The sequence below is a fragment of the Neltuma alba genome, unplaced genomic scaffold, assembly GCF_004799145.2.
Source record: "Neltuma alba isolate B1F8T4 unplaced genomic scaffold, ASM479914v2 tig00011561_pilon, whole genome shotgun sequence".
NCBI classification, from domain to species: domain Eukaryota; kingdom Viridiplantae; phylum Streptophyta; class Magnoliopsida; order Fabales; family Fabaceae; genus Neltuma; species Neltuma alba.
In genome coordinates this window covers 266722-294439 of record NW_021636219.1, presented here as the reverse complement: position 1 = coordinate 294439, position 27718 = coordinate 266722, and the positions used below count along the sequence as shown (strand labels likewise).

General features: G+C 30.6%; 1 protein-coding gene and 1 long non-coding RNA gene across 3 annotated transcripts; one reads left to right on the top strand and one right to left on the bottom strand.

The window, feature by feature from the left end:
* Positions 1 to 7471, bottom strand: LOC114714987 (subtilisin-like protease SBT2.3). 2 transcript variants are annotated; one of them, XM_028899776.1, is made up of 10 exons: positions 6986 to 7471; positions 6326 to 6479; positions 5740 to 6137; positions 5190 to 5285; positions 3790 to 3862; positions 3314 to 3596; positions 2081 to 2412; positions 1582 to 1852; positions 1161 to 1442; positions 1 to 602 (listed from the first exon to the last, which is right to left on the bottom strand). In XM_028899776.1, the coding sequence occupies exons 1-10, from the start codon at positions 7198 to 7200 to the stop codon at positions 175 to 177; spliced, it is 2532 nt and encodes an 843-aa protein (XP_028755609.1). In that variant the 5' UTR covers positions 7201 to 7471; the 3' UTR covers positions 1 to 174. The 2 variants fall into 2 exon arrangements, with proteins under 2 accessions (XP_028755609.1, XP_028755610.1); XM_028899777.1 differs by having other exon boundaries at positions 6326 to 6467.
* LOC114714988 (uncharacterized) lies at positions 5891 to 27718 on the top strand. The gene is made up of 3 exons (XR_003737510.1): positions 5891 to 5952; positions 19362 to 19368; positions 27707 to 27718. It is a non-coding gene; the product is annotated as an uncharacterized LOC114714988 (long non-coding RNA).

Below are 27718 nucleotides of genomic sequence, written 5' to 3'. Positions count from 1 at the left end.
TAACTCTTAATGGTGATGGATGAACTCAGGTGTCAGACGTTATTACTAATGATTATACGTCTATAGATTTACAACCACATTCTTAAATACTTTACATGATAATGAATGAAAAAATTGCATGATAAAAAAAAAAAATTCAAAATGAGGAAACTCAAAAACTAGGGAGACAAAGGGTTAGCTCATAGTAAGATTCTGATAAATCTTAACAATGACCGAGACAGGAATGTTCACAACATGACCTTGATTTCCAAACAGTCCAATCCTCCCAAAGCTAGCAGCAGTGCTGTTAATTGTTGCATTCAAGGACACGGATAAGACCTGCTTCTCTCCACTGCCTATATAGAAGTGAGTTGGAGACACTTTCACTGAAACCCCATAGGGAGCAAACCATCCAACGCTGTAAGACTCGTTCCCACCAATGTTTTGAACTGTTCTCTGCACCACTCTTGATTGGTTTAGCCTTGCAATTGTGATGGAAGGCAAGTTCAGATCAGGACCATAAAGAGTATAGTTGTAAACAGCACAGTTTTGGCCTGTGAAATTCAACACCACTGGTGCCGATCCATTTATACCACATAGGAATGACATGTAATCATCATAACCTGCGGAAAAAAAATTAAGTTCAGAGAATAGGTAGATGCCAAATCTGCTTTAAAATATATTAATTTTCGATACTTGGAATTTTAACTAGAGGTGTTCGCAGGCTCAGTTCAATTTGGTTAGATTTTGGGATTTTTTAGCCCAAAATCTAACCAAACCCAATTTTAATTAAACGTAAGACTAGTTTGGTTGAAATCTGGCGAGTTTGGATTGGCTTTGGTGCAATTTATTTGGTGCATATAGTTTTCAACTGATGTAATTTTTTCCACAAGAAGTGATTCCTCAACTATCAACACTGAACACTTATCAAAGGAAAATTTAGCACTTCTTAACGCATTTGTTTGAAGATCCAAGTACATCCCATCATGATCTTACTGAACACCCTGATTAGTAACAAATGAACAAATTTAGGAATAGTATCATATACTTATTCTAGCATGCATGTTTTATAACAAGCTAAGCAAAACCATCAATGATTTTTCATGCCATTTCCATTGAATTTAAACATGGCAAATGCATTTCTGTGTTTTGATGTCGAAAATGCTAATCAAGTAACTTACTGGAATCAAAAATCAGGCCGGGACTTAATGCCAAACTTCCATTAACAAATCCACTTCCCATGTCAAATGGAGTTGCTGGAGACTGATTTAGCTCAGGGGAGGCATAAGATCGCTGTGCCATTATTGGCCCGCCACTTCTGTCATAGAGAGTAGCTGTAGTGGACAATGCCGATCCAATGGCTGCAGGACTGAAATTAGGAAACTTTTGCTTAATCAACGCTGCAAGACCAGCTACATGAGGAGCAGCCATGCTTGTGCCAGACATCAAAGCAAAATTCTCACCTGATATTCACATTCCATGTCATGTTTTTGTTAGTCTAATGAGAGGTCATGCTTATGATGTAATAGAGACCGAAACAATCAATTAAAACTTTCCTACATTTATATATTCCGGTTGAAATTTGTGAGTCTTATTACATACCAAGAAATTCAACAGAATCAGTGCCACGGGAACTCCAGGCAGCCCATATAAAATTTCCAGGAGCTACCAAGTTGGGTTTCAGAATTTCAGCTTCATGAGGAAAAGTGTCTTCTGGATCTGGCCCTCTGGCAGAATAATACATAATCTTTGGAGCAACAATACCGTAATTTGCTTTTAGTCCACCACAGATAGTAGCAACGGCACCGAATTTAGTGACCCTTTTTGACATTTCATCTATTTGCAATGAAGAATTGTAGTATTGCAGTAAACTCTGTCAATAACAGGTAGAAAGTAAGCATCAAGTTGTGCATAAGTCTGCCTATAAGCATGCGAGTTAGAACAAACTGGTGAAAGCCAACTGAGATTCCGACATAACATAAGGTGCATAAAAACGGTTTCATACAATTCCGAGCCCAAGGGCAACAGGACACACACACACACACACACACAATATATTCAAGAATTAAGGACGAGAAATGAGAATGAATAAGCAATGAACCTTGGAATCATTTGTGGATGAAATTATTATGCCAGGCATGTTCAATGGAACTGGGTTAAGCTGAAAGCCAATCACAAAAGGATCCATGTAGAAGACGACACCAACTGCACTAAGGTTCTTGGCTGCCTCTAACGCCTGTTTGATGGTGGAGAGGCCAAGCACAAAGCGTATTGAATAGCTACACATCAAGAGGTTACCCTTCACCAAATCCTGATCAAAATTACTTGCATCTTGGCACTCGGCCACATACATATCACCAGCAATGCTTGAGTCATTTTTCAAAGCATGACGGGCATGAACCAGTTTGTACATTTGGTTTTCATCTGTTCCTGCTGGAGAAGGAAAAAAACATATTAGGAAAATGAAAGGTAATAAACCAATCCCATCAGTTACAAATTAAGCCAAAAGTAATGGATTAACTTGAAAAACATAACATAATGGACCAAAAAGAAATATATCCTTTAAAACAACAGGAACTGGTTGGTCAATGTCTAGACACTATCGAAGTTAGATCTCAGATGTTTGAGAACATCACATAAACCACTAACAGTATACAAATATACAATAAAAATATCTGCATAGCAAAACCAAGAACCATGTTTGAGAGAATCGGTAGAATTCTTAACAAGAAAACATTCAGGAACAACTGTATCTCTTGAGATTATAAGATTCCCGACTGTACAGAACATTTTCATTATCATCTGACTCCAACAGAAGGTTTAACCCACTTTTGTAGAGATGCGTCTGCATACACCCCTTCCATAGTTATAATTGTTTCTCCCGTTCAAATAATCCTTAAAATAATTTACAAGTTCTTTACTTCTTCTTTTTTTTTTTTATTGCCATTCTAGAATCGCGTATACTGTAAACAAAGACAATCCCCAAGAGAATTTTTAACCATTTCCAGCGCTATCCTATGCAGAAATTTCTTATTTTCCATGGAAAATAGGATCCACATAAGCATTCTACACTCATGATCAATTAATAATTCTTATGTTAAAGACAAATGTTAAAACCATTCAAAAATCAAAGAATATCCGATCATCAATGGGAATCTATGGGGTAGACTCATTGGAAGACCTATGGTAGTATTAACAGGAATCCAAAGAAGAAATCCAATCAATGAGCTTACGTAGATTTGGTTCTGAAGACTCAGGCCAAATTTCGTTTCCCATGGGAGTTGGTCCAGAAGTTAAGTTAGCAAATAAGACTAGGATAATACAAAAAACTTACGTGCAAGTCCAACTCCTGGAATGGTCACATTATTTCCAAGAACCATGGCATTGCCATATGTTCGGTCATGAGAGGCAGCACCAACAGTATAGATCCATGGACTGAAGGAGGCCATGCTCATTGGTGACGGTCCAGTGTTACCTGCTGCTTGCACAACAAAAATACCAGCCTTTACAGCTGACAGCAATGCCATGTCTATGGGATTGAAGAAAGTTGCCACACCGGGAGGACGCCGATTAGGAGTGATTGACAAACTTACAACATCAACCCCGTCCTGAGCTGCCTGTAAACAATCAATCAAATTACTTTAAGCCTTACCAGAAATCTATTCAAAATTGAATATGAAAGAACCAGGTCAGATGACTAATAGAAAGAAAAAATACGTCAACTTCTGACGTAATATCACCAAACATCCTAGTACATAAATAGTTTGTACAACAATGTGTCATTTTCATCCCTAGCCATGTATAATGTACCTGGTCAATAGCCGCAACAACATCTGCAGCAAATCCTCCAAAACTCTTGTACAATGCCTTGTAAACAGCAATGCTGGAAAATATTGGAGTGCAAATTAAATGTTACAATAACAGAAAGAAAACTTATGACACTTTCATGAAATACATGCAACTCCAATTTCTTTTAAAAATAAAAATCCTTTCATACAATGTTTACTTAACCTTTCAATTTTTCGAAGTCAGATAGCATAAAAATGACTGAACTCGTTTGTTACTCTCAGAATATCAAGTTATGCGGAGATAAATTCTATGGGGGACGACACACTCCACAGTGCACATGACAAATTCTTGCCACAGGAAAGGCTTACGGAAGAAGACAAAAAATTTGGAGTAACATAGGGAAGATTATGTGAATAAGGTAAAGTGAGAAGGAAAGAACCCTGACTTATCCAATACATAAAGCCAGTCAACCTCAAAAGGTGCTGAGACACTCATGGCCAGCCTAAGTTCTCAGACAAAGCACAAGATAGGGTCCTCACTTCTTTCTTCCAAATGGGGCACACCTCCAGTCAGAGGCAAAAGGAACTGAGTCTTTCTTTTCCCATTTTACTACACCATGTCTTAACTCTCGAGGTATTTTCACCGAATTTTCCCCAAATTTTTAACTCTGCTTCTTGGCCAATTCTGTCTCATCCTCTCAAACTAATTCCTTCTTTCTTCCTTGATTCTGACCAGCTTGGCTTGCATTTTCTCTTCAAAGGGGAGCTTTCATTTATTCCCTCTCAATTTTCATAACCTCAAGTGTCTATTAATTTTTAACAAACCCATTACTATTCAATTTGAAATATGTAATCCTAAAATTGATTCAAGATTTAATTATAAAATAGGAACGGTACTATACTACTTTAACTAATACATGAAATTGTTTGAGAAAAGTATGTCCCATCTTCAGTTTTCTTGGACCGAAAAGAAGTCACAAGTCAAAATCCCATCTCAACTAAAACAGAGAAAGTGGTAATTACACCTCTGAAATAAAAAGATGAAACCATAGACATGTCCAATTAATCTGTACAATGCAAAACAATACATATAATGTGGTATTACTTATGCTCAGTCCCGCAATAAAAACACTCCAGCAGCAAATTCTTTAGGTTATCATAGAGGATTCCACTAACATATTAACTAGATTATCAATCACCATCATAATAAGTATAACAATAATTAGACATATTTTCCTATGCATTTGCATAGAGTCCAAGAAATGAACCGTACTATACATACTATATGAATAATGCAGCTTGCTATAGATCTTACTAATGATTAATTATTGGTGATGATTAATATATTGGGACTCCAAACGTTGATGATTGACGATAATAGCCACAAGAATTGTAACAAAGATAAAGTTCAAAATTAATTACTGTGAACGAGGAGCCATCCCACTAGCATTTCCAAAGTGATGACCAGCAACTACCACTGGAATTCCATGGTTTCCTGCTGCAACAGAAGCTGTGTGCCTGTAAATAGTAGACGTGTAAGGGGTCAGAACAGCCATCCAATAAAAAGATAAGTGAAAATCAATTAGAATAATTAACATCTATGTTTTTGAAGTGCAATATTTTGATAATCAATTGCTCTTTCATCCAAAGAAATAAATAATCTACAGCCTCGCATGAAAATACAAGTTAACTTTCAACACTTGAATCTCAAACAAAAGGGAAAGAATATCCATTAATTTACAAAATCTAGAACAGAAGCTTAAGAGTACAAATACTTGAAAATCATAAGGATGGCACAGAAGAACAGATAGAGTGAAAGTTATGATACCTTTTCTAAAGAAAATAAAGGTCAGTAGATAACTGAGAAAAAGGCATTTTCTCATCATGCATCAAATTAATACATGGAACATGGCAAACTACAAAGAAACATAAATGATAAATAAATCACAGTGGAATTTTGACAAAAACTCACGTGCCATGGCCATCACCATCAAAAGGAGAAGCATAGTCTTGAGATGAATTAAATATTCCTCTGGTTATAGCAGATGCTGCAAAATGACGGGCCCCAACAAGCTTCCTATTGCAGGAACCAGATGGGAAATCTCGAGTAACCTCACAGAGGCCGGAGTAATGAGCAGGAATGGGGTACGGATGTTCAGAATTCCTATCATCAAAACTAGGATGTGTTGGATCAATTCCGGTATCAATAAACCCAATAACAACTCCTTCTCCAGCAGTTTCAAACCCGCCTTCTTGAGACCATGCACCCAGTGGCAGACCCAAGAATTGTGGAGTATGGGTAGTTGCGGTTCTTACAGAAAAATCTAAGACCACATTCGAAACTTCTCTTCTACTTGCTATTTTGTCTGCCTGCAGGATTCAGAGATTTCAAACGTTAAAGATATAACAGCGACAGCAATAAGAAAAGGAATTTAAAAACAAATGAGCACAAAAGAAAAACAGTAAACTAAATGCATATGAAACGAAATATATATTATGTTACAAAGAACAAAAACACCATTCTTAATTATTTTGATCAGAATTGACTCATATAAAACCTGCTGCGGGGTGACCAGCACGGCGAATCCATTGATTAAGTAGTGGTAGCTGTAGAGCTTCAGATATTTTTCCCCTCTCAATACTTTCTTCAACAATGAATCGTGAACTCTGGCGATATGAGAGCCAAATCTTTTGTGCTTCCTGGAAATATTTCTAAATATATATAAAACAAAAAGTGCAAATCGATCAATTTAAGGCACTTCATTTCACAAAAGTCACGAAAAAAGGAAAAAGAGGCGACAGAACAGAAGGTTAAAAGCACCAAGAACATTAGTAGCGAATCTCATGATCCGAATCCAACAAATTCTCGATGAGTATCCCATACTCAAGGATTCAGGTAATGACCTCCTATAGTTCATAAACTATCATTCAAGTGTTAACAAAATCAAATCCACTTCTTATGCTAAAATCGACTTCCTCAAGAAGCCTCAATGATTAAAAAGAAATCCAACAGAGCGTGAAATACCTCGATTTGCTCTAGAAAGAAAGACAGAGTGCGAAACAAGAGCACAGAAATCAATAAAAAAAATTAAGCACTGTACAGAGAGACTAATCAACAACATAAAAAAGAGATCGAACAGGTGGAAAGCAAGAAAGAAAATCAATGTCCAAGCCCCTTTTGGTAAATCTTGTAATATAAATTTCAGAAAGAAGGGTACCTTGGTTTGTGAAATGTAGTTCTCTCTGAAGCACCATGTTCGAAGTTCTTACCAACTCTGAACTCGCTGAAGTGATGAGAAGAAGGAGTGTGTCTCAAAGTAACAATGTACACAGCCGTAGTTGGTTCATCTGAATCGTCCTGGCATAAGCAAGGTACAAGAAACACCCCCAAGCAAAACAAAACTATTATATTTGCCCAAAAAATCTTCCCCATTTGGGTTTTAAGTGGGAAAAAAACGAAAACAAAGAACCCCAATAAATCGAATGCCTCCACAAGAATGAACAGAAGACTGAGAACAACTCTTCAGTGGCTCTCACTCCATTCTCAAGCACAAAAACTTTGTTGTCAATTTCACCAAGGACTGTTTTATCTGAAGCTGAGAGAAAACCCTTAGCCCAGTTCTTCCTTTCCAGAATCCAGATTCGGGAATACAGAGTGAACCCGGAAACAAAATCAACGGAAGCAGCTTGCTTTTGGTGAGAGAAGAAACGGAAAAGCTTTGAGAAACAGAGAGAGAGAGAGAGAGATGGGGAAGAGAGAGAGAGTATGTGCCAGGGAGTATTAATAGCTGGAGTAGAAGTGTAGAGAATCTGCAAAACCTTCTTGGGAGGTGTGAATTTGAACGTTTTGTTTATTCTCAGAAGAAAAAATAGTGCGATGAGAGAATGGACCGTTTTATTTGGTTTTATTCGTTTTGGACTCTTTTTGAGTTGTTGGCTGTCACTTTGTGGACTCTGTTCATCTCATTCATGTGAGTGTTGTGTTCACTTTTCTGAGTTACGTTACGAAGTTGTAGTCAAATAAACTTTAGCTGAGTAATTTTCATTTTTCAGTCACCTTGGACCAGGGACTTGAATAGTAGGAATATCTTATTAATGTTTATAATTATTAAATATTAAAAAATTATTTTAAACTTTTGTTTGGACAAAAAATTAGTTTAGACTCATTACAGATAATAAATCTGTAAACAATATATAATTAATACAATGATATAATATATAATTAAGAGGGATAAAAATAAAAAAAATAAAATTTCAGACATCGTTTGGGAATATTATTCAATAAAGAGTGCATCAAATGAAAGCATATTCAAAATTTTAAAAACACCAAAAAGCCAAGACATGTCTTCTTCTGTATTTTTTTTTTTTTGGTTTATTAAGTTATTATAGCTATATACAATTTTGCTTCTAATGATCGAATCGTATATGTACAATACATAGAACCAAGATTAAATTTTGCTCATAGAGATTGATCCATGAATAAAAATGTGAATTCAAGTTTTAGCATTTATAAAAATATTTAAAAATAGATAATTTGTAAATAATTTTAGAAATACTTTTTCAGTTGTAAGTTTATCATTGTCCTATTAAATTTTCCAGATCCAACTCAATAAATACTTTCATTAAAAACATTAATCATAATTTACAAATTAACTAGATTTTATACTCTGAGTAATACGCCGAAAACATCAATCAACTGCTTCATTCTGAGAGGAGAGACAGAGAGATTTTAATAAATTCATTTTTTTAATAAAATAGATTTTTAAATGGGGCTATAGCATTTTAATAAATATGTGAGATCAAGAATGAAAGACAATCAATTGAAAACTTTCAACCTAATTTCTCCATTTTTTAATAAAAATTTCATTAACATTTCCTAAATACTAAGGTATATATACATGTGAATAATGAAACAACATGGAAACAACATGGGTATATATAGGACTTAAAATGAAATGGAAAAATTAATTTATAATAATTGTAAAAAAAAAGTTTATGTTCCATTTAAGAAAAAAATTGTTGTTAGAAATTTAAATTTACACGGAATAATAAATTCTATATAAAATAACTTATCGCTTGTATTTTTAGGGAAATAATTTTAGCTATTATGCGTGCAAAATTGGGTAGTTAATTAGCACGTGCTGTGTCACGGGTGGATATTATTAACTAGTGATTTGCACACACGTTAGAATATAATAATTGGTAGTTTCATAATAAATATTAATTAATAAATTATATACAAAATGTGACATTAAGTCTGGCCAAAATAAAAAAACAGGGACATTGAGAAAATGACTTGAATGATGCATGAAGGCCTCGGTGTTGTAACGAGCATTAACATTCTCATACTTAATAAAATTAATTCAATTCAATCGGCATACGCTCAAAATTTAGTATTAATATCAAATATTAAAAAATTGATAAATTATAATAAATTGTTATTAGCATAATTTACTTCTCAAATTAGTCCATTAATGTACTAAAAAATAATTTTCAGCACATATATATAAAATAATTAAATCAAGTTTCTTATATCTATTATGTCAATTATCAAGTTTTCCAATACCACATGCCAATTCGTCCTCTCTTTTTTTTCATTTGGGCTTATAGTTTAATAATAATATTTTAAAAATAAAGCATATGACTATATGTAACAGGAAAATTTGATAAAATGAATATATAAAACTTGAGTTAAGTATGGTTTTGTTTATTCTAATTTTTAACAATTATGTCCCATTTGATGTTTAATTATTAAATTCAAACGGAGCCAATTTTCTTGACTTATTTTCTCTATCCATAAAATTCGTTTTGATCTATTGACCTTGTTTAACTGAAGAGTTAGCAGTATTATTAGGATTGGTCCTTACAATTTAATTGAATTTTAGTTTTGGTCCCTATAATTTTATCAAGATTTGGTTTGAATTTGAATATAGGGTCAAAAACTAAAACTCTTTAAAATTATATACACCAATTGTTAAACTTGGACCAAGTGTTTATAAAATTTACAAGAACCAAAATCAATTATTTAAAAATTGTAGAGAACATAGTTAAAATTTGATCAAACTATAAGAACCAACATGATAATAGCGGTTAAATAAATTATAGAGAAACTTACTTTTCTGTTGTTATAATAGAAAAACTATTTTAATACATCATGATCATGTAATTAAAACTGCAAGTGAATTTTCTCTTATTCACCCTAATTTTTAAATAACTTTTGATCAAATTACATTCTTGGTCTATTTTTAAAGATTTAAAAGCATCCGTGGGACCTCAAATACTAATGTGAAAATATGTTTTTCCTCAAGACAAGTGGTCCCTGGATGGTAATATTTTCAACATATGTCTTTTCAATGTCCATTGATGCATAGACGTGTGCTCTTCATATTTTAACATTTCATCGGATCAACCTCCAGTGTACTTTATTTTTCTTTTTAATAAATGTACTGTTGCTAACTTATCATTAATGTGTTTTTGTGATTTTTTTTTTACCCTTCATAGTAATTCTCCATGTCATTTTTGTGCCTCCACGAATATAATTTATTTTCTTAATTTTTAGCGTAACGTTTCAAAATTAAGTGTATTATATCGGAAAAAATATGAAGTAAATCATTTTATTATTTTTAAAATATATGAATTTCTAGAGCCTTTATATTTTATTAGAGACAAATTAAAAATCCATATAATTATTAACAATATATATATAAACAAACTAAAATGATAACTCTTAGATAAATATAAAGTTTTTTATAACATTATGTCAAGTTCTCTAATCGTTGATTACACTTTGTCATGTGTCCTATATAAAGTATAATTAAAGAGCTTGATATAATTCTATCAAGGACCCGTTTAGACTTTAGAATAGTTTATAAATAACTTTTCAATCATCATTTACAGAATATGAGATAAATATGTAAAATAAATTGTCTCAATTTATTTGAATTGTGTTTTATAAGTATTTTTCATTTACTATTCAAATAGGCCCCATATGTGTTGTACAGGAAAACATAGTGATATCCAAAAGAAAATACCCAAAGAAGTTAAAATTTTCTTACCCTTAATGGATTCAAGTCTATAGGGGGAATAATGAAAGGAAAAATGGCAAATAAAGACCCCTCAGCTATGCGAGTATGATTTGGTCTACTGAAGTTGTCATTCACTAAAATGAACTTATCATTTCTTACAGTTAATTTGTCATTTGGTATACTCTCAGCCAAATTGTGATTTGGTCTACTAAAATTGTCATTCGCTAAAGTGAAATTGTCATTTCCCATAGTCAACTTGTCACTTGGTCGAGGGATATTTCAGACATTTCATCAAGATTTTATATTTGTAATATGGGACTGGGTCTTTATTTACCATTTTTCAAATTGAGGGTCCCAAATCATGTCACATATTAGGGGTCTTTATTTGTCATTTTCTCATAATGAAATACACAGCTTAATATACACCAAATATCTTACGTCATATTATATTTTTATAAGATACTAATATATATAAAGTATAATAAAAACAAAATCTTTTTAATATATTGTACAATTTTCATCATTATTTTTGTACTATACCAAGTGTATGGGGGAGACTGAATCATTATATGTTTATATATACTTTGCTATAACAATGACTTTTTTGGATTGATTATTAACCACAAAAAGAGTATAAAAGTATGGTAAGAAAGCACTATTAATAACACACACGATGCCGCATAAAAGGGAAACAAGTCATTATCAGATTGTGAATCTAAAGTGAAGAACTCATGGCCCCCTTCTTTAACATAAGATAAATGATCAGTCAAACTATTATAATTGATCATATATAATCTTAATGAGATCTTAATCTAAAAAAAATTTCACACATCATAATTGCTTCCTCATTATTACATGTTTGTTTCATCTTTTTATTAGTATAGTAATTGATTGATATTTTTATGAAGAGAATCTCCTTTAAGATAAAAGAAAAAAAGTTAAAAGAGAAAAAGGATTATCATATGCCGAACGTTGAGACAAGCAAGTCTCGCTACTTTCTTTTTCTTAAGAAAAGTTTTTACCTTCATCATGAAAAGTTCACCCATAGACTATTTCTACTCTAATGATGACAAATATTTTTCTGTTCTGATAATCGACAACCGGTGGAGACTAATGAGGTAGTATCCTATACTTACAAAAATTTTCTTCTATTAAAGAAAAAAGGAATTAGGTGACAATAATGCAGCAGCAAAAGCTTTTCCCTTTTTAAATGAATTCGTTTACAAAGAGATGTCCCTTTCAAAGTTAGCAACGGATTTATAGTTGTTGGTAAACAAGTCAAAATGTTTGCCCGTGTATTATAGAAAGTGAAAAACAACTTGTGAATTGGATGATTTACTTTGTTGTGTATTTTATATTTTTTTTATAGATGCAAATATTTTTATTGGGCAGCATTCATTTTGATGCACTATAAAGAACTAAATGTAAATACCTCTTACCGTGAAAATTCAAATATTAATTTGTGAGTAACTAACTCTTTTGTTAATCCAACCCTATTGATAAAATATATTGTCCTCTGACTTCTAGTTTTGATTTATCTACTTCTTATATTAAGGATTGGAGGAAGCAGTAAGTAAGCTTAATTATAATAAATGTGTGGTGACTTTTCTAAACTACCATATTTAATCATGTGTATAATAACTATTCCTTGCTGAGAACGCCTTATAATTAATACAAATATTTTAAATAAAATATTATATGTTTGAAAAATAAAATTGATTGAAATATTATATTTAGGACCAAACCCAACCCCCAACTAATTCTTATATTAAGAACTGAAAGTTATACTCCTCTGATCCTTAATATAAGGTCTATTTAACTAATTTAATTAGATTAAGGAAGTTAGGTAAATTAGTTAATTATAAGAAATATGATATATTTTTCCTAAAATATCATAATCATCTTCGTTAATATCTTCTCTTTCTCTTCTACTTGATTATAGTTGAGAGAGTATCCATAGGGGTAATTTAGAAAAAATTGATAAATATGATAAATAAGTCTTGTATTTAGTATTAAAATTAACTCAACAATTATGTTATATATTAAATATCGGAGGAGCAGATGCTTAACCCATTGTAAGAAGCTTATGTTAACAAGAATTCTAACAAGCATTAAATACAATAGATGACACTTTTTCATACTAGAATCTCTCTTTATTTTCAATGATTATTTTTGTGTTTTCAATGGATAGAACTTCTGAAAAACCATAAATATCACTTTCTCAGAGATTGGTTGGTGTAAGAATTAAGTTTGGAAAAAAATTCTTAGTTTTTATTTTTGTATTAATTTCTTATATTAAAAACTCTATTTGCTCTGTTTAATATTTTAAATATATCATTCACTTCTTAGAGTTTCATAAGCATTCAATTCTTTTATATTGTGAGAAATACTCGATGTGATGTATTCTTGAACAAGATTGTTGGGGAAAATTAACAATCTGTACGACATGAGAAGGGAAAAAAAATCAAAACTAAATTAGTCTAGTGTTTTGTAATGGCTGCAAGTGACTTACTATTAGCTATAAGCCTAGTGGTTTAAGCTCTTTCTAAAGAATCCTATCACTATTTTAAATAAGCACTTCATCTTTTATATCAATATGCTTGTCTAGTTTTTATTATTGCATTGTTTTGGCCGGAAAAAAGTGGGGAAATTTTTTGTGAGACACCCAATTCGCCCCTTGTGGTTGCTAACCTTATCTAAAATAAATATTGTTTAAGAATCGATGAAGTTGCCAAAATAATTATATATTTTAGTGCATATCTTTGCAAAAATTTTCTTATCATATTTTAAATTTGGGTGAAAGGATATTTTTGTCTCTGAACTGTTTCACTAGGAGCGTTAGGTATTATAAATTTTTAAAAGAAATTATAAATTTAAGAAATAAAACATATTAATATTTCATATTTAGATCAAATCAAACCCCTTAACTAATTCTTAATTACTTCATTTCTCAAATTCAGTACCATTTGTATGTCAAATTTACAGTGAAATGATAAAGGTTGTTAGGTAGGTGGGGCATGAAAGATAATGATGGGGTGGTGGGATAAGCTTTTCTTTTTCTTAGGATAACCAACAACCATGTTTTGCCTCCAACGCTCGGAATACTTTAATAGTTAGTGTAAGGGAGCATCATGCGGCGGTGCCATTTCAAGTGCATGCCTCATTCCACTTACTCACTCACATGACACATTCTTAAGTAGTTTAGTTTAGTGCATCCCCACTTCCAAAAAGTTTTCCCTTTTATTATTGGATTCTTATATATGTCCCATCTTTCTACCATGTTTTTGCTTTATCACCATCATCATCACATAATCTTTTTCTTTTCATGCCTCACATGCATGATCCCTTTAATCCCTTTGATTCTTTGTTCTCCTTAATAATTTTAATACTGCATCTGATTCTAAATGTATGGGTTAGATACATAATTTAAAAAATTTAGTTAACTTAGTTATTTATTAAAAAAATATTTTCATTGCTGGAATACTCCTTTCATAAGTGCAATCAATAGAGAGAGTTTAGGAAAAATAATTATAAATTTTTGAGACAAAAGTGGATTAACATCTTATATTTAAAATTAAATTAAATTAAATTATTAGCTCTTAAATTGAGGATCGGAATGAATATTATAATCCACCATGAGTAAGTAAATTTTAGTATATACAAAATATATATTTTCAAATTTTGATGTGTTTTTCTTTCAAAGTTTGATGTTGATAAATCTACAAGATATATAGAGAAAGGTCAAATCCCAATAAACTAATTTCGTACGCTTAATGAAAGCAAATACTCTATGATGGCTTGAAATTTTCTTTCATGGTTAGCTAATTAACATCTCACATATGTGCGTATAGAGAGAGAGAGAGAGAGGCATCCTGTGTTTTCAGAGTAGTTATTATTAGAAAAAATATGTTTCTATAGTGTGTTCAATTATAATTGTGTTTTCTATATGCATCTCAAACTTGGTTTTTATTTTTCCTATTAGTTGATTTTTTGAATAATTTGGCACCACAATTTTTCAAAGCTCAAGTGGCAAATAACTTCGTCAATGATTTCTTCCCCAATTTTAAAGCTTCATTATCGGTCGATGTAATATTATATTATTAGTTTAAATAAGGGTCACGCTCTCATAAACCTTTGGTGAGCTATGGAGTCTTAATTACCAACTTTACGTAAAATGTTTATAATGCTGAGGCCAATTAACTCCATGTGAAATAACGTCCTTCTAATGCAATAGTAAGAAAGGCCACAAATTAAATATTCAAACTAATAGTGATTAATTTCACGATTTTCAAATATGTGATGACTGATACATAATGGTTTGAACATAGTGCCGTCACATATGATGAGGCGAAAATCGTGTGAACTAATAAGTGACAGTTAAAAAAAAAAACAACTACCAAATATCTGTAACAAATACGTGACAATCTGTAACAAATACTTGACAATTAACATATATAACTGTCACTTATTTTTGACATATTTTAATTTTAATAAGAGGAAAACTAAATCAATACGTGATGGTTCTCAACATAAAATTATTCTACTGTGATCCCACTTCTTAAGGATCTACTGTGTTTTAATTTCAAATTTAATTTTGGAAACCGTTACGTTGATTCGAAATTCTATATAAGCCTCAATCCTTTTTATATTATATTTCATTGCTTTCATCTCTACTGTTCAACACTGGAGTAATCACGTCGTCCAAACACTCGAGGAAATGATACTTCTAGCACAACTGCTAATGCTACCCTCTATCAAGTGGAGGTTTTGGTGAATGTCACTAGAGAATTGACTAAGGCTTATCAGAAGTTCCTACGTGAGGAAGCGCCATGCATAGCAGCCAAGCAGAACAAACTCATCGAGTTGGTTTAGTCCCAAGACAAGAAGATGAACAGTGTGACTAAGAAACTTGGGGTTTATAAAAATGATTCCCAAGATCTTTTTTTGTTTTCTAGTGATAATAAGAAGGAGGATGACAGTAAAGACGCTTAGGGCGAGTTTCTTTGCATTTTCTGTTATCATTCCTTTTCATGTTATGTTTTATTTGTTTTTTATTTTGTATTTTGTAATATCAGCAGTTTTAGAAGAAAAAAAGTTATACTCCTCCGCTCCTTAATATAAGACATATTTAACTAATTTTATTAGATTAAAGAAGTTAAGTAAGTTAGTTAATTATAAAAAATATGACATGTTTTTCCTAAAATACTATAATCATCTTTCTTAATATTCTCCCTCTCTTACTTACTTGATTATGGTTGTAGGAGTATTCAGAGAGGGTAATTTAAAACAAATCGATAAATATGAGAAATAAATCTTATATTTAGAACCAAAATTAACTTAACAATTATGTCTTATATTAAGGATTGGAAGAGTATTTTGTAACAGTTTTGCTCATAGAAACCGTCACGTATTGAAATTCTAATAATGTATACTTAAAAAAAGTTTGATTTTACTAAAATATAATGATTTTGTTTTGACAACCGTCATCTTTTTCAAAATACGTGTCAGTTTTAAACTCACAACCATCACGTATTTCTCATTAAACACCTGCAAATTGGCACTCCCTGAAATTTATTTTGCCAACTTTAACAGTATAATTTTTGTCGATTTTATATAATTGATAATTTTATAAAAAATTATGTTCAATTAGTGCATGTAAAAATTGGCTTTTATTTATCCTATTAGTCGATTTTTTAAAAAAAAAAATTGGCATTCACAATTTTTCAAAGCTGAAATGGCAAATAGCTTCGTGGATAATATTTTTTTTTTGGCATTTTAGAGTTTCATTATGGGTCAATACTACTTCTGATCTTTAATATAGAAGTTAGTTTTACTTTTAATTTGATTCTAATAAGACCGTAATCTACTTTGTCTTTCATAATTATTCATTTTTCCTATGGTAGTCCTTGTAGTATGGAGTTGCATATGTTAAATATTTAATCAAACGATACTTGATTAGTAAGAGTATTTTAGGTAAGACTACACATATTTATTACAAATAACTAACTTAATTAATTTTCTTAATATACTCAAATTAGTCGGCTAATTTTTATATTAAGGGCATGAGGTAACATTAATTATTATCATAAACAATAGTCCCGTTCATAAACCTTTGGTAAGCCATAGAGTCTTAATTGCCATTTTTATGTAAAATGTTTTCTAATGTAAGACCAATGTCCTTCTAATGTAATAATAAGAAACACTGGCGCAAGTTGCAGCATCTTGGACTTAAATTTCTTTACAATATACTCTTTCAATTCTAAACAGAAGACTCATTTTATGACTGAGTATGAATTAAGACCGGAGTAGTATGAATTATGAACCATAGTTCCATTCACCGCCCTCTTTTTGTGGCTGAGTTCCATATGTAAAGATGTATTTTAAAAAAATAAAAAATAAAAAAGTACCCATGATCTATCACAATAATAAAAAAGGCCACAAATTAAATATTCAAATAATAGTGATAAGAAAACAATGCATGTTGAGAGAACTTTTTGTTATTGGGTCTGATCCAGCTCAAATCTGAACTAACATGTATTATATCATTTATCAATCAAATAGTTTATTTTAAAAATGCTGTCATTGTGGGAAAAAACATGTTTGGTTCAATTGAATGCCTCAGTATTAAATGTAATTAATTTTATTGTACTAGTTCAATTAAACGTAGAATCTAGTTAGAGAATTGGTTTTGGTTCTAAATACAAAATCTTCATCCATTTTATCTTTTATATTTCTCACTTTTTTCTAATTAATTTATCTAACTTATAAACTTATATAATATAATGTTACATATATATATTTTAAAGAGATCTCATGTCAAGTTTATAAGAATCAAGTAACATATTTTGCTTTCTTAGCCTATCCAAACTAATTAAGTAACTTTTACATTAATTAAGAACGAGAGGAATATTTTGCTAATTCATGATGTTTGGTTGGTATAATGAAGCAATCCAATATAAATTTAATTACAACATTTATATTACAACAAATCATGTAAGTCTATATACCTTTAGGTTTGTAAGTAAAATTCAGATGTTCATGCATCAACACATAGACACCTGTCTCTAAAGAATAAATATTTGGATTTATATACCCTCCTTTTTCGGTCCTTACATAGAGTAAATTTTTTTATTTCACATTTATTTTTATAGTTTAAGATAAAATATGAATTTTATTTTGGGTTAAGATGCATCCAACACCCCAAAGTATTTTCTTAGGTATATCCAGCATTCTAAAATATTTTATGGTGCATCCAGCACCTGAAACATCTTGTGATGTATCTAGCATCTTAAAGTATTTTTTTTACGTGTGTCCAGAACCCAAAAATATTTTTTGGTGCATCTGGTGCCAAGGCAAAAAAAATACTTCAAGATATTGGGCGCTTCTTAAAAATACTTTGGCTGCTAGATGCATCATAAAAAATATTTCGAGATACTGGATGCACTTTAACCTTTTTATTTTTTGATTGTATAATAATATATCAAGCCAATGCTCTTTAATTATCATTCAATTACGTCACATTCCCTACCATTTCTAATGCAATGTCATCAACTTACCAATTAAACTTTATTTTCAACAGAATAAGAAAAAAGAAACTAAAATATGAAATGTAGAGAACCATTTTAATGAAGGATCATTTCAACCACAAATTAAGATATTGACAACAAATGCAATTTGAAATCTATAGTTTGAGGTGCGGGTTATTGGCCAACCCACCATAATTTTGCATAAATTTATAAAGATAATAAAAAAAATGTAGACAATGCCAAGTTGCCAACTCATCAAGTCACTGAATGTATATTTGACATAAATTGATATAACTACACAAATTTTAAAATTCATATTTAACCCATATAAACCTATTATTATAACCCAAATAAACTAGTCCATATGCAAATATATCCATGTACCACTATCGTAGTCATAAGTGATTTTTCATCAAATTAAAAAAGCAACAAAAAATGCTAAACTAGGGCAACTTGTTTCCCTATTGATTAAGCGGACCAAGTCACATTTGACCAATTTTTCGTTTGTGTTGTTTTTCCTTTTCGTTTTTTTTCCTTTTTTTAATCCACTCAATCCACTTGGGAAAGGAAAAAAGCTAATCTGTTGAATTAGGCCCATTTTCGCAATTAAAGCCTTGTTACTATTATTAATAACAGAAAAAAAACTCATCCAACTATTAAAAACAAAAAAAAAACAATTCATCCCCATTGATGAGAAAAAGGATAACAATAAGAATTAAATCGATGATTTAATAAAAATTGGTGTTGTCGTTGTTCTTATTTTGTAAAAGCGAGGGAGGTAGGTCCATTTGTGTTGTTTTTCCTCTTTTTCACCCCTTTTCAAACAACTCAACCTATTTAAAAAATAAGCTAAATGAGTTAATTTGCCCATTTTTTCAACCAAAGCCTGGTTAGTACTTAGTATAAGTTAAAAAAGAATGGAAAAAAATCCTCATTCAACCATTCAAAGAAAACCAATTCACCCCATTTGATGAAAAGAAAAAGATAATAATAATGAATTAAATCGATGGTTTAATGAAAATTGGAGAAGATAATAATAATAGTATTATTGTTATTTTATTTTGTAAAAGTGGGAGAGGTGGTTCGATGATAAAATGCCATCGTCATCAAAAGTCGAGGACAAAGAACAAGAAGTCAAAATCAAAATCAAATAGTCGTTAAAGTAAGAATGTGCTTAAAAAAGAACGCAATCTTATATTCCATTCATCATTACCATTTTGCTTTAATTTCTCTCTTTTATTTCTTCAATCCATAACCCCTCCATGTGTCCCCCAAATTTCCAAAAGAAAAAAGTCAATAGAGGCGCATTGAAACGAATCATCACAATAAAAAAGATCTCTAGAGTTGATAAATTTGTTTAGTTTAAGTTTTTTGGTATTGTTTTATAATTAATTACGTGAATTCCATTAAATGTATACATTCCTCAATATCAAGTTTTTTTTGTTAGGGGTATGCATCCTCTTATTATAGACAATTTTGTTTAAAATATTATCGGATATTAAATGTGAAAATCTCTCTTAGCAAGGATTCGGAATACACGACGCCTACCATTGTCCCAATTTTAATTTTTTTTTTCACTTGTTGAAAACTAATTAATAGCTTCAAATCATTAATTTTTTATTTAAGTGTTGCTTAATTAGATTGAATAAGTAATATATAATATATTAACCCTTAAAATAATCTGTTTGAAGAATGAATGTTAATTCTCATAGTTTAAAATTTTCTTTTCCCCCCTTACAGCTGCAAGTCATATTTCCACTCATACTTAACTAGCATTCTTTTGTCATGAAGCTTTGTTAGAAGGAGGTGAAATATTAAGAAGTAAATTCATGATTTAGAAATATTTTTATGTCCTCAAATAAAATAATAAAAACAATAATTATTATTATTTCGGTTCTAAATATAAAATTTAGTTTGTAGTGCAATTTACACTAAATAATTTATTCTATAAATTATATATTATATTTAGGACCAAAGTTAGTATTAAATAATAAGAAGAAAATATAGTCAATATTACATAATCTGATATGAAAAAAATAATAAAAATGATCAAATATCTACAATAAAATTTATGGCAATTTTTGCCAATCATAAATTATAAACAATACCACGCATCCCTTTCTTTCTTGCTGATTTCTTTGTTTTCTCTTGATAAGTGCTATCATTCCTAATCTATCTATTATTTTTAATTGAAATACCATATATTCCTTTCTGGTACTTTTTTTTTTTGGGATATAATACTGCTTTCTAGTGCTAAATATAATAATTAATTAAGGAATTTATTTAAAATTTAAATACAAGATTTTAATTTATTTTGTCTCTCAAATTTATAATTTTTTTCTCAAACTATTCTATTTAGGAAAAATGACAAATAAAGAAGTTGAAAAATATGATATTTCAAATTAGGCACTTAAGATTTGAAAATGACAGAGAAGAAAGTTGTGCCTAATATAATATTTTATAAATATAATTAAATGACTAAAATATCCTTATATGATAAAGTTCATAACAAGTTCTGAACTGGTAATAACAAATGTTAAATGGCAAATGACAAGAAATGTATTGATAATGACAAGTTATTTATTAACAAGTTATGAACTAGCAATGACAAGTGCTAAACAGTAATGACAAGGAATGTTCTAACAATGACAAGTTTGATAGCTTTTCTTTTCCCAAATACAATATAAAGCATTTTAGTTATTTAACTATATTTACAAAATATCATATCAGACACCACTTTTTCTCTATCATTTTAATTCTTAAGTGTTTGAATTGGGAAATGATAATTTCAAGGTTTTTTTTTTTTAATTTTCCCCTCTATTTAATGCATATATTGATATAGCTTTCATCAGAGGATAGTTTTAATGTAAATAATTAGAGATGGTATTCCTTTTTTAATATATAAATAACAAATTTAACTAATTTTTTTTAGTATATTGAGAATTAGTTATTTAGTTTATATATTACGTTTAGTCTTAAATATAAGATTAAGTTTATAATATAATTTATACTATCAACTAGTTTTTACATTTAGGAGCGGACGTAGTATTTAGAAGAAAAGAAAGTAGTATATAATTACATTTAAATTATTCATTAAAAATGAGGCATCATAAAAATGATTATACTTTAGGCAGTAAATCAATATCGCGACTATGTACTACCTTTAATGAATAAATACCATTAATTACAAAACCTAGAATACTGAAAAGAAGACACTGGTATAAAAATTAAAGATGAATTTCATTACAAAAAAGTGACAATGTTTTTTATGATATGCATATCAGTGGGTGAACTGATATTCTTTGAAAATAAATAAATAAATAAATAGAGTCAAATCACACAAAAAAGAAAATGTCACTTTTTAAACAAGGACAAATATTTAGGTTGAAAAACATGTAATTACAAAAGAAAAACAATTATTTCTGGACTTTTTCTTCAGCAATGACATGTCACCCGAAAACACGTTTTTTTTTTTGGACAATGACGTGTACCTTTTGGGTCCGTATACAGTGCTCATCAGGTGATGAGCACCCGGTGCTCATCACCTGATGAGCCATCTGGGCCGTCCAGATCTAATCTGGACGGTCCAGATTTAATATTTTAAAATAATTATTTTAATATAAAAAAAAATATTTTTAAAGAATGATAGTTAGGGGATTATCTTTATTTTTTATCCTATACCTATTAAAATAATTATTTTTAAAAAAATAAAAATAAAAATAAAATTCAATCTGGACCGTCCAGATCATATCTGGACCGTCCAGATCTGATGAGCATTGGGTGCTCATCAAAACTGATGAGCACCCAATGCTCTCCGGTACCTTTTTCCTCCCAACAATGAAGTATGTCAATTTGTTAGTCCCTCCAGTCGGATTGGATAATTAAATTTTAGAGAATAAAAAATTTAGTAAATTAATTATCATATTTTTCATTATTTGTATTGAAAACTAATCCATTAATGAACAATCCCTTTAATATATGTGCAATTAATAGAGAGATTTTAGGCTAAAAATTATAAATTTGAGATAAAAAATGGATTGATTTCTCGTATTTAAGACTAAATCAAACATCTTTATTAGCTCTTACATTTAGAAATTGAAACACAGAAACAGCATATTATTTCCCTCCTATCTTTTTTTTTTGTTTGTATTTATGTTCCTAATGAGAACTTGTTTTCTAATTTCTCTCTTCCTTTTGATACTTTCGAAACATTCATGATGTGATTTTCCTTTTAATTATTTTATAAATTGATCTTTTTATTAACAAAACACTAACTCGTTTAAAAATTAAAAATGCATGAAACTCATCAAATTGAAAACTTTTTTTTTTGAGTTACGTATAGGTATTTTCTTATTAGAGACAATTGTATTCAAGACATAGTTAGGTACTAAATGTAGACCTAGTTTCCAATAAGAATTTAAATTTTAATTTATCACGAGGAGTTAACATCTTTTGTTAGATCCAATCTTGGTTAGTAAATTAAAAACTTCAACACAACATGCTAAGTCCGCCAATCACAAATTCACAATGCCAATCAAACTGGATGATCTAAGGCCTTTTGATTTGGTTATTGGGCTTTTAGCAGTTCGTATCAAGCAGACAAGAAGCCAGCTCTACACCGTCTAGCCCAATGACAATCTCTCTCACCTGGTTCCTTTTAAAGACTTCCTCTAAAGCAAATGAGGAACAATTTGTATTAATCAAATCAATATTACAATAAACCCTTTTCTAAAGGTTGATTTATCCTAAACTCTAGGGTAATAGTTGAGGGGAGGGCCAAGTTAATCTCCCTCTTAGTGCTCCACATACTACGTGTTTATCACTAATAACAAACTAATCACTTAACCATCTAACATTACAGTCAACTTGAGTCAAGATTCAAGTAGTGTTTTTTGTTTTCATTAAAGAACTCGTTTTTGAATATAGTTAATTTTGATCAAAATTCCTAGAGATCACATATCATTGATGTAATAATGATATTTTATAACAACATTTGATTAGAGTTTATCACAACTATCCTTGACGAAAAAATTATAAGGACCTAATAATTCTAAATTGATCGCAATTGTAGGAACAAAGAAGTGTTTTCCACTTTTTTTCCTGGATTTTCAAAATAATTCAAACAAATTTTTTATAAAATTATTATATCCGTAAGAAAGTAAAACTAAAAGGAAAGTTCGTGTAATTTTTTTTATAAAGTTGTACGGTTTCTAAGTCATGGATAGTCAGTTTCATTTTACTAATTAATTAATTGTCTATAATAAAATTTGTATAAGTTGCATGTAATGCAATTTATTTTTTTAAATTCAATGCAATCTATACGTTCTATGTAAAAATTACCTCCCAAAAACTATTTATCTACTCACTTTAAGAACCATTTAAAATCTCACTATAGTAGAAAAGGAAAGCAGTTACATAAAGTTACCATAGTAGAAAGTTTGCAACTCATCCTTCGAAAGCATTCTTGAATAAAAAATTTTGAGTAATTAGAATAAACAAAACTATGTTAGAAAGGATTTAATTCCCGCTAACATGTTATGAGAAATAGGCCCCTAATTAACATAATTAACACAATTCTAAATGTCTTAAATTGGGCCTCCAAGTGTCAAACCGGGGAGTAACAGATTACCAAGCCCAAAATACAAATAGAATACTGAATAGTTGGTATCATATATCATAAATAATTAATAAGTTCCATAACAATCACAAGCAAAAAACTAAGGCCAACACGCAATCCACAATTTAGAAATCTACAAAACAAGTTTAATAATTAAATCTCTAATCAATAAAGTATGCAAAAGAAAGAGGCCCTAGGTGGCAACATACAACCCTTTAGCACATACAAAAAGACAGAGGCATTATAAGAAACTGTAAAAGCTTAGGCCTTTGGATTCTTTCCTGGTGGCACAATCCTAGAACTTTCACTTGAAAACATTAATAACCACAGGGTGAGATATAAGCCTCAATAACTAACAGTTCAGCTCCTTATACACACTAATATGTGCTCGTGAGATGTCAAGTGGGACGGTTCTGAGTAATAAGTAATAATGCACATATCTCAATATTACTATTCTTAAGCATTGTTTCAAAAGCTGGACCGGATATCAAATCAGAGAAACAAACGATTCACAATTCTTATGGTCGGACTAATGGTCGTATCGGTAATATAATAATTAAATAAAAAATATTATCTACATAATAATATAAATATTGAAATAAATATAAAAATATTAGATGACTTAAGAATCAATATAGCCAAACTGACATGTAACAGTATCAATCCCAACTCTCAATTCTTAAAACAATGAAATTATTAAAGTAAATTTTAATACCATAACTGTGACCAAAGTAAAAAGAAATAAGGTAATTGAAGAATTTCCTTTTTGCATAAAGTAACTATTACTATTAAAAATAATACTATAATATGTATATATACACAAGTCATTAAGTGGGACACCTAAGGTTAACTAAATACTAGCAAGCTCTAATAGAAGATTAACAAAATAAATTAATTTACAGCTGTTAATATAATTTTTTTCAAAATCATTTTACTACAATCGATACATGTCAGATGGGTTTTTTAACCCTCACAAGCAAGGAGTTGGTTTCTTTTCTAGTTCCACTTCCCAAGGGTGCATCGGGTGCTACTCAAAAATCAAAACAAGAGATGGCTTCTACAGAATAATGGTTTCGATAACTCTTCTTGAAGGCCCAGTCTTTCTTCTACTTTTCTTTGCATCGATGAGCATGTCTTTATAGAGTTAAGTTTTAATTTTGATGAGATTTTTTTTCTCATTCTCTTTGATAATGTTAGTTTTGATCCTATTGTTAGATTTTCTTTTTTTTTCTTTCCTTCTAATAAGTTCTTTGTCTTCTTCTTTTCTCTTCTCTGGTGTTCTTCTCTTCTGCATGTCAGGCACAAATCTTGAGTGGGCATAATGAGTTAGATATTATGGATGATTATTTTTTTCAAACATTAGTGTGAGACAGTTGGGCCGTTCGGTTTTTACAAAACCGTCCTGGCTCACGGGTTAATGTCGGCTTCTAGTCTAAATGGTGGCTGGAAGTTGCTAGAAACGGTTCAAATGATAAAGTGAGCAAACCAGTTGAAACGAACCGCAGTGGTTATCAGCCGTACCAGTCTGAGTTTTAAATCATTGTTCTCAAGGTTCAAGTTGCAATTCTAAGTCTCTTAACAATGTAATAGTGTTATCATGCAGATGTAATTCTAATGACCACATTCTCTCATTATGAGGGAAACGAGAGCCAAAATGGCTAATCTCTCACTTTGGGAGATAAACCTAAGCCAATCCCTCACTTTAAGAGATATGGATAAAGGAGGACATTTTCTCACTATGGGGGAGGCGCCGAAACCAACCATCATGCATTAATGGAGGCACTCATCACATGACGGTAATAAACACAATTCACTTACCAATGCTAACATATGCATCATGCTCAAGAAATCCAACAAGTGGTCAATTTCCAATTCCATAATCTATTTTCAAATTAAAGTCTGAAATGATAACATATTATCAAAAACCCAAAGATTGCATTTTTAAAACCTGTCCCACAAGATAGAGTCATTTCCAATATATCAACATAATTCCAAGTATATACCAAAATAGCTTTTATAGTTCCAAAGCAATAAAACTACTCATAAATAACATACTAGCATTACAATTAGTGGAAAGTAGTTATCTCTAGCTTAAGCAAGGATCAATTACTACAAACAAATTGCCTCATGCACAACAACACCAAAACAACAATCTACATAAACACACTGTTACATCCCGTCAAATTTAGCATTGATAGAAGAGATGAAAAATTTGGTTGAGGGCTAGTAGGAAAAGAACATTGGCTAAGAAAACTAAGCATGGTGTGAAACTCAAAAAGGGTCCAAACCAGTATTTTTAAATTTATCGGTCTAGAGGGCAAAACGGAAAATTTTGAAAAAAATTCTAGAAAATTCCCGAAAAATAGGAAAATTATAAATTAGAGATTTTGGAAACTCAGTTGAGACGTGAAAGGTGAAATTACAGTAAAAATAAATTTTTATGGAATTTCCCGTAAACAGAGGTTTTTGGAAAAATATTAGAAAATTGGAGGAAAATAATTATTTTAATTCATCAGAGGTCTCAATAAATTTAGAAAAAATATGGATAATTCATATAAATATTTTTTTGAATTTATAAAATTAGTTTTAGGCATTGAAAACTCAGGAATTAATTTTAGAGAATTTATTTTCTCTCAGATTTATCGATAGAGGCCTAATTGGAGGAAATTCAAAATAAATACCTAGAGGTGGTGAAAAATTCTAAAAATTTTTAGATCATATCCACATATTAAAATTCAAATTATCATGGAGAGAAATAAATTTTTAGAGGTCTGGAAAAATTATGGAATGTTACTAGTGAATAGTAACGATAAAGTTTTAAATTTTTTTGAGGTTTGAGATACTGGGTTTGTGGCCCGGCTTTTTGGATCAGACCAAACCATTTTTGGGGATCACATTGAGCCTAATAAGGGTCCAATTTTGTGCATCTTCCAGGTCCCTCTATTTTTATTAAATAAAATGTGAAATTCATGAATAAATGCTTGGAAAAATCTGGTAATTGGCCACTTGTTCAAATCTGACTTCTTCTAGCATTTGATGACTGGCACATAACCCCCGTGAGGTGGGAAATTTTGTCCAAATAGAGAGAGGGAAGGCATATCAGATTTTTCTATATATATCCCTTTAGAAAATACAAATAAATGTTGGAAAATTAGAAAAATAAGGGGAGACTTTGTCATTGTAACTCCAACTCCATTTGGAAAAAATTCTTGAGTGTTTTAGGCAAGGAATCATCCAACTTACATCAAGAAAACATCAAGGTATGCTTAAGCCTTCCTATCCCTAACCTTTAAGGTAGTTTTGGTTGAGTTTTTGAGTTGAAAAATTCAAGTGTGATGCTGCCAAATTTTGGTATTCATGGAAGGTTTAAGGAAGGATAGAAACCTTAAATACCAAGTGGAATAAGTAAGATTAAGTGGTGTATGGATTGGTTTTAGAAGAAAATCCACATAGGGTTTTAGAGCTTCAATTCGGCCTAGCATTGTTCATATAGAAGCAAATTGTTTTGATTGATTTGATGATTCCAATGGTTTAAAACATGTTTTTGTGTAGGGGTATGTTGTTGGAAAATGTTTAAAATCATTGGAATCAAAAATAGAATTTTTGGAAGTTATATACCCCTATTCGGCCAAGATGAATTCATAGGGAAGGAGTTTGATTTTCAAAAATCTGATTCTATATTTGAATTCCTCATGAACAATTATGTAAGAATGCGTCAAGAGGTTATTGATTCTAAAGAAAGAATCATTTTATTAAAAATCAAGGAAAAAGGGGTTTAATTGA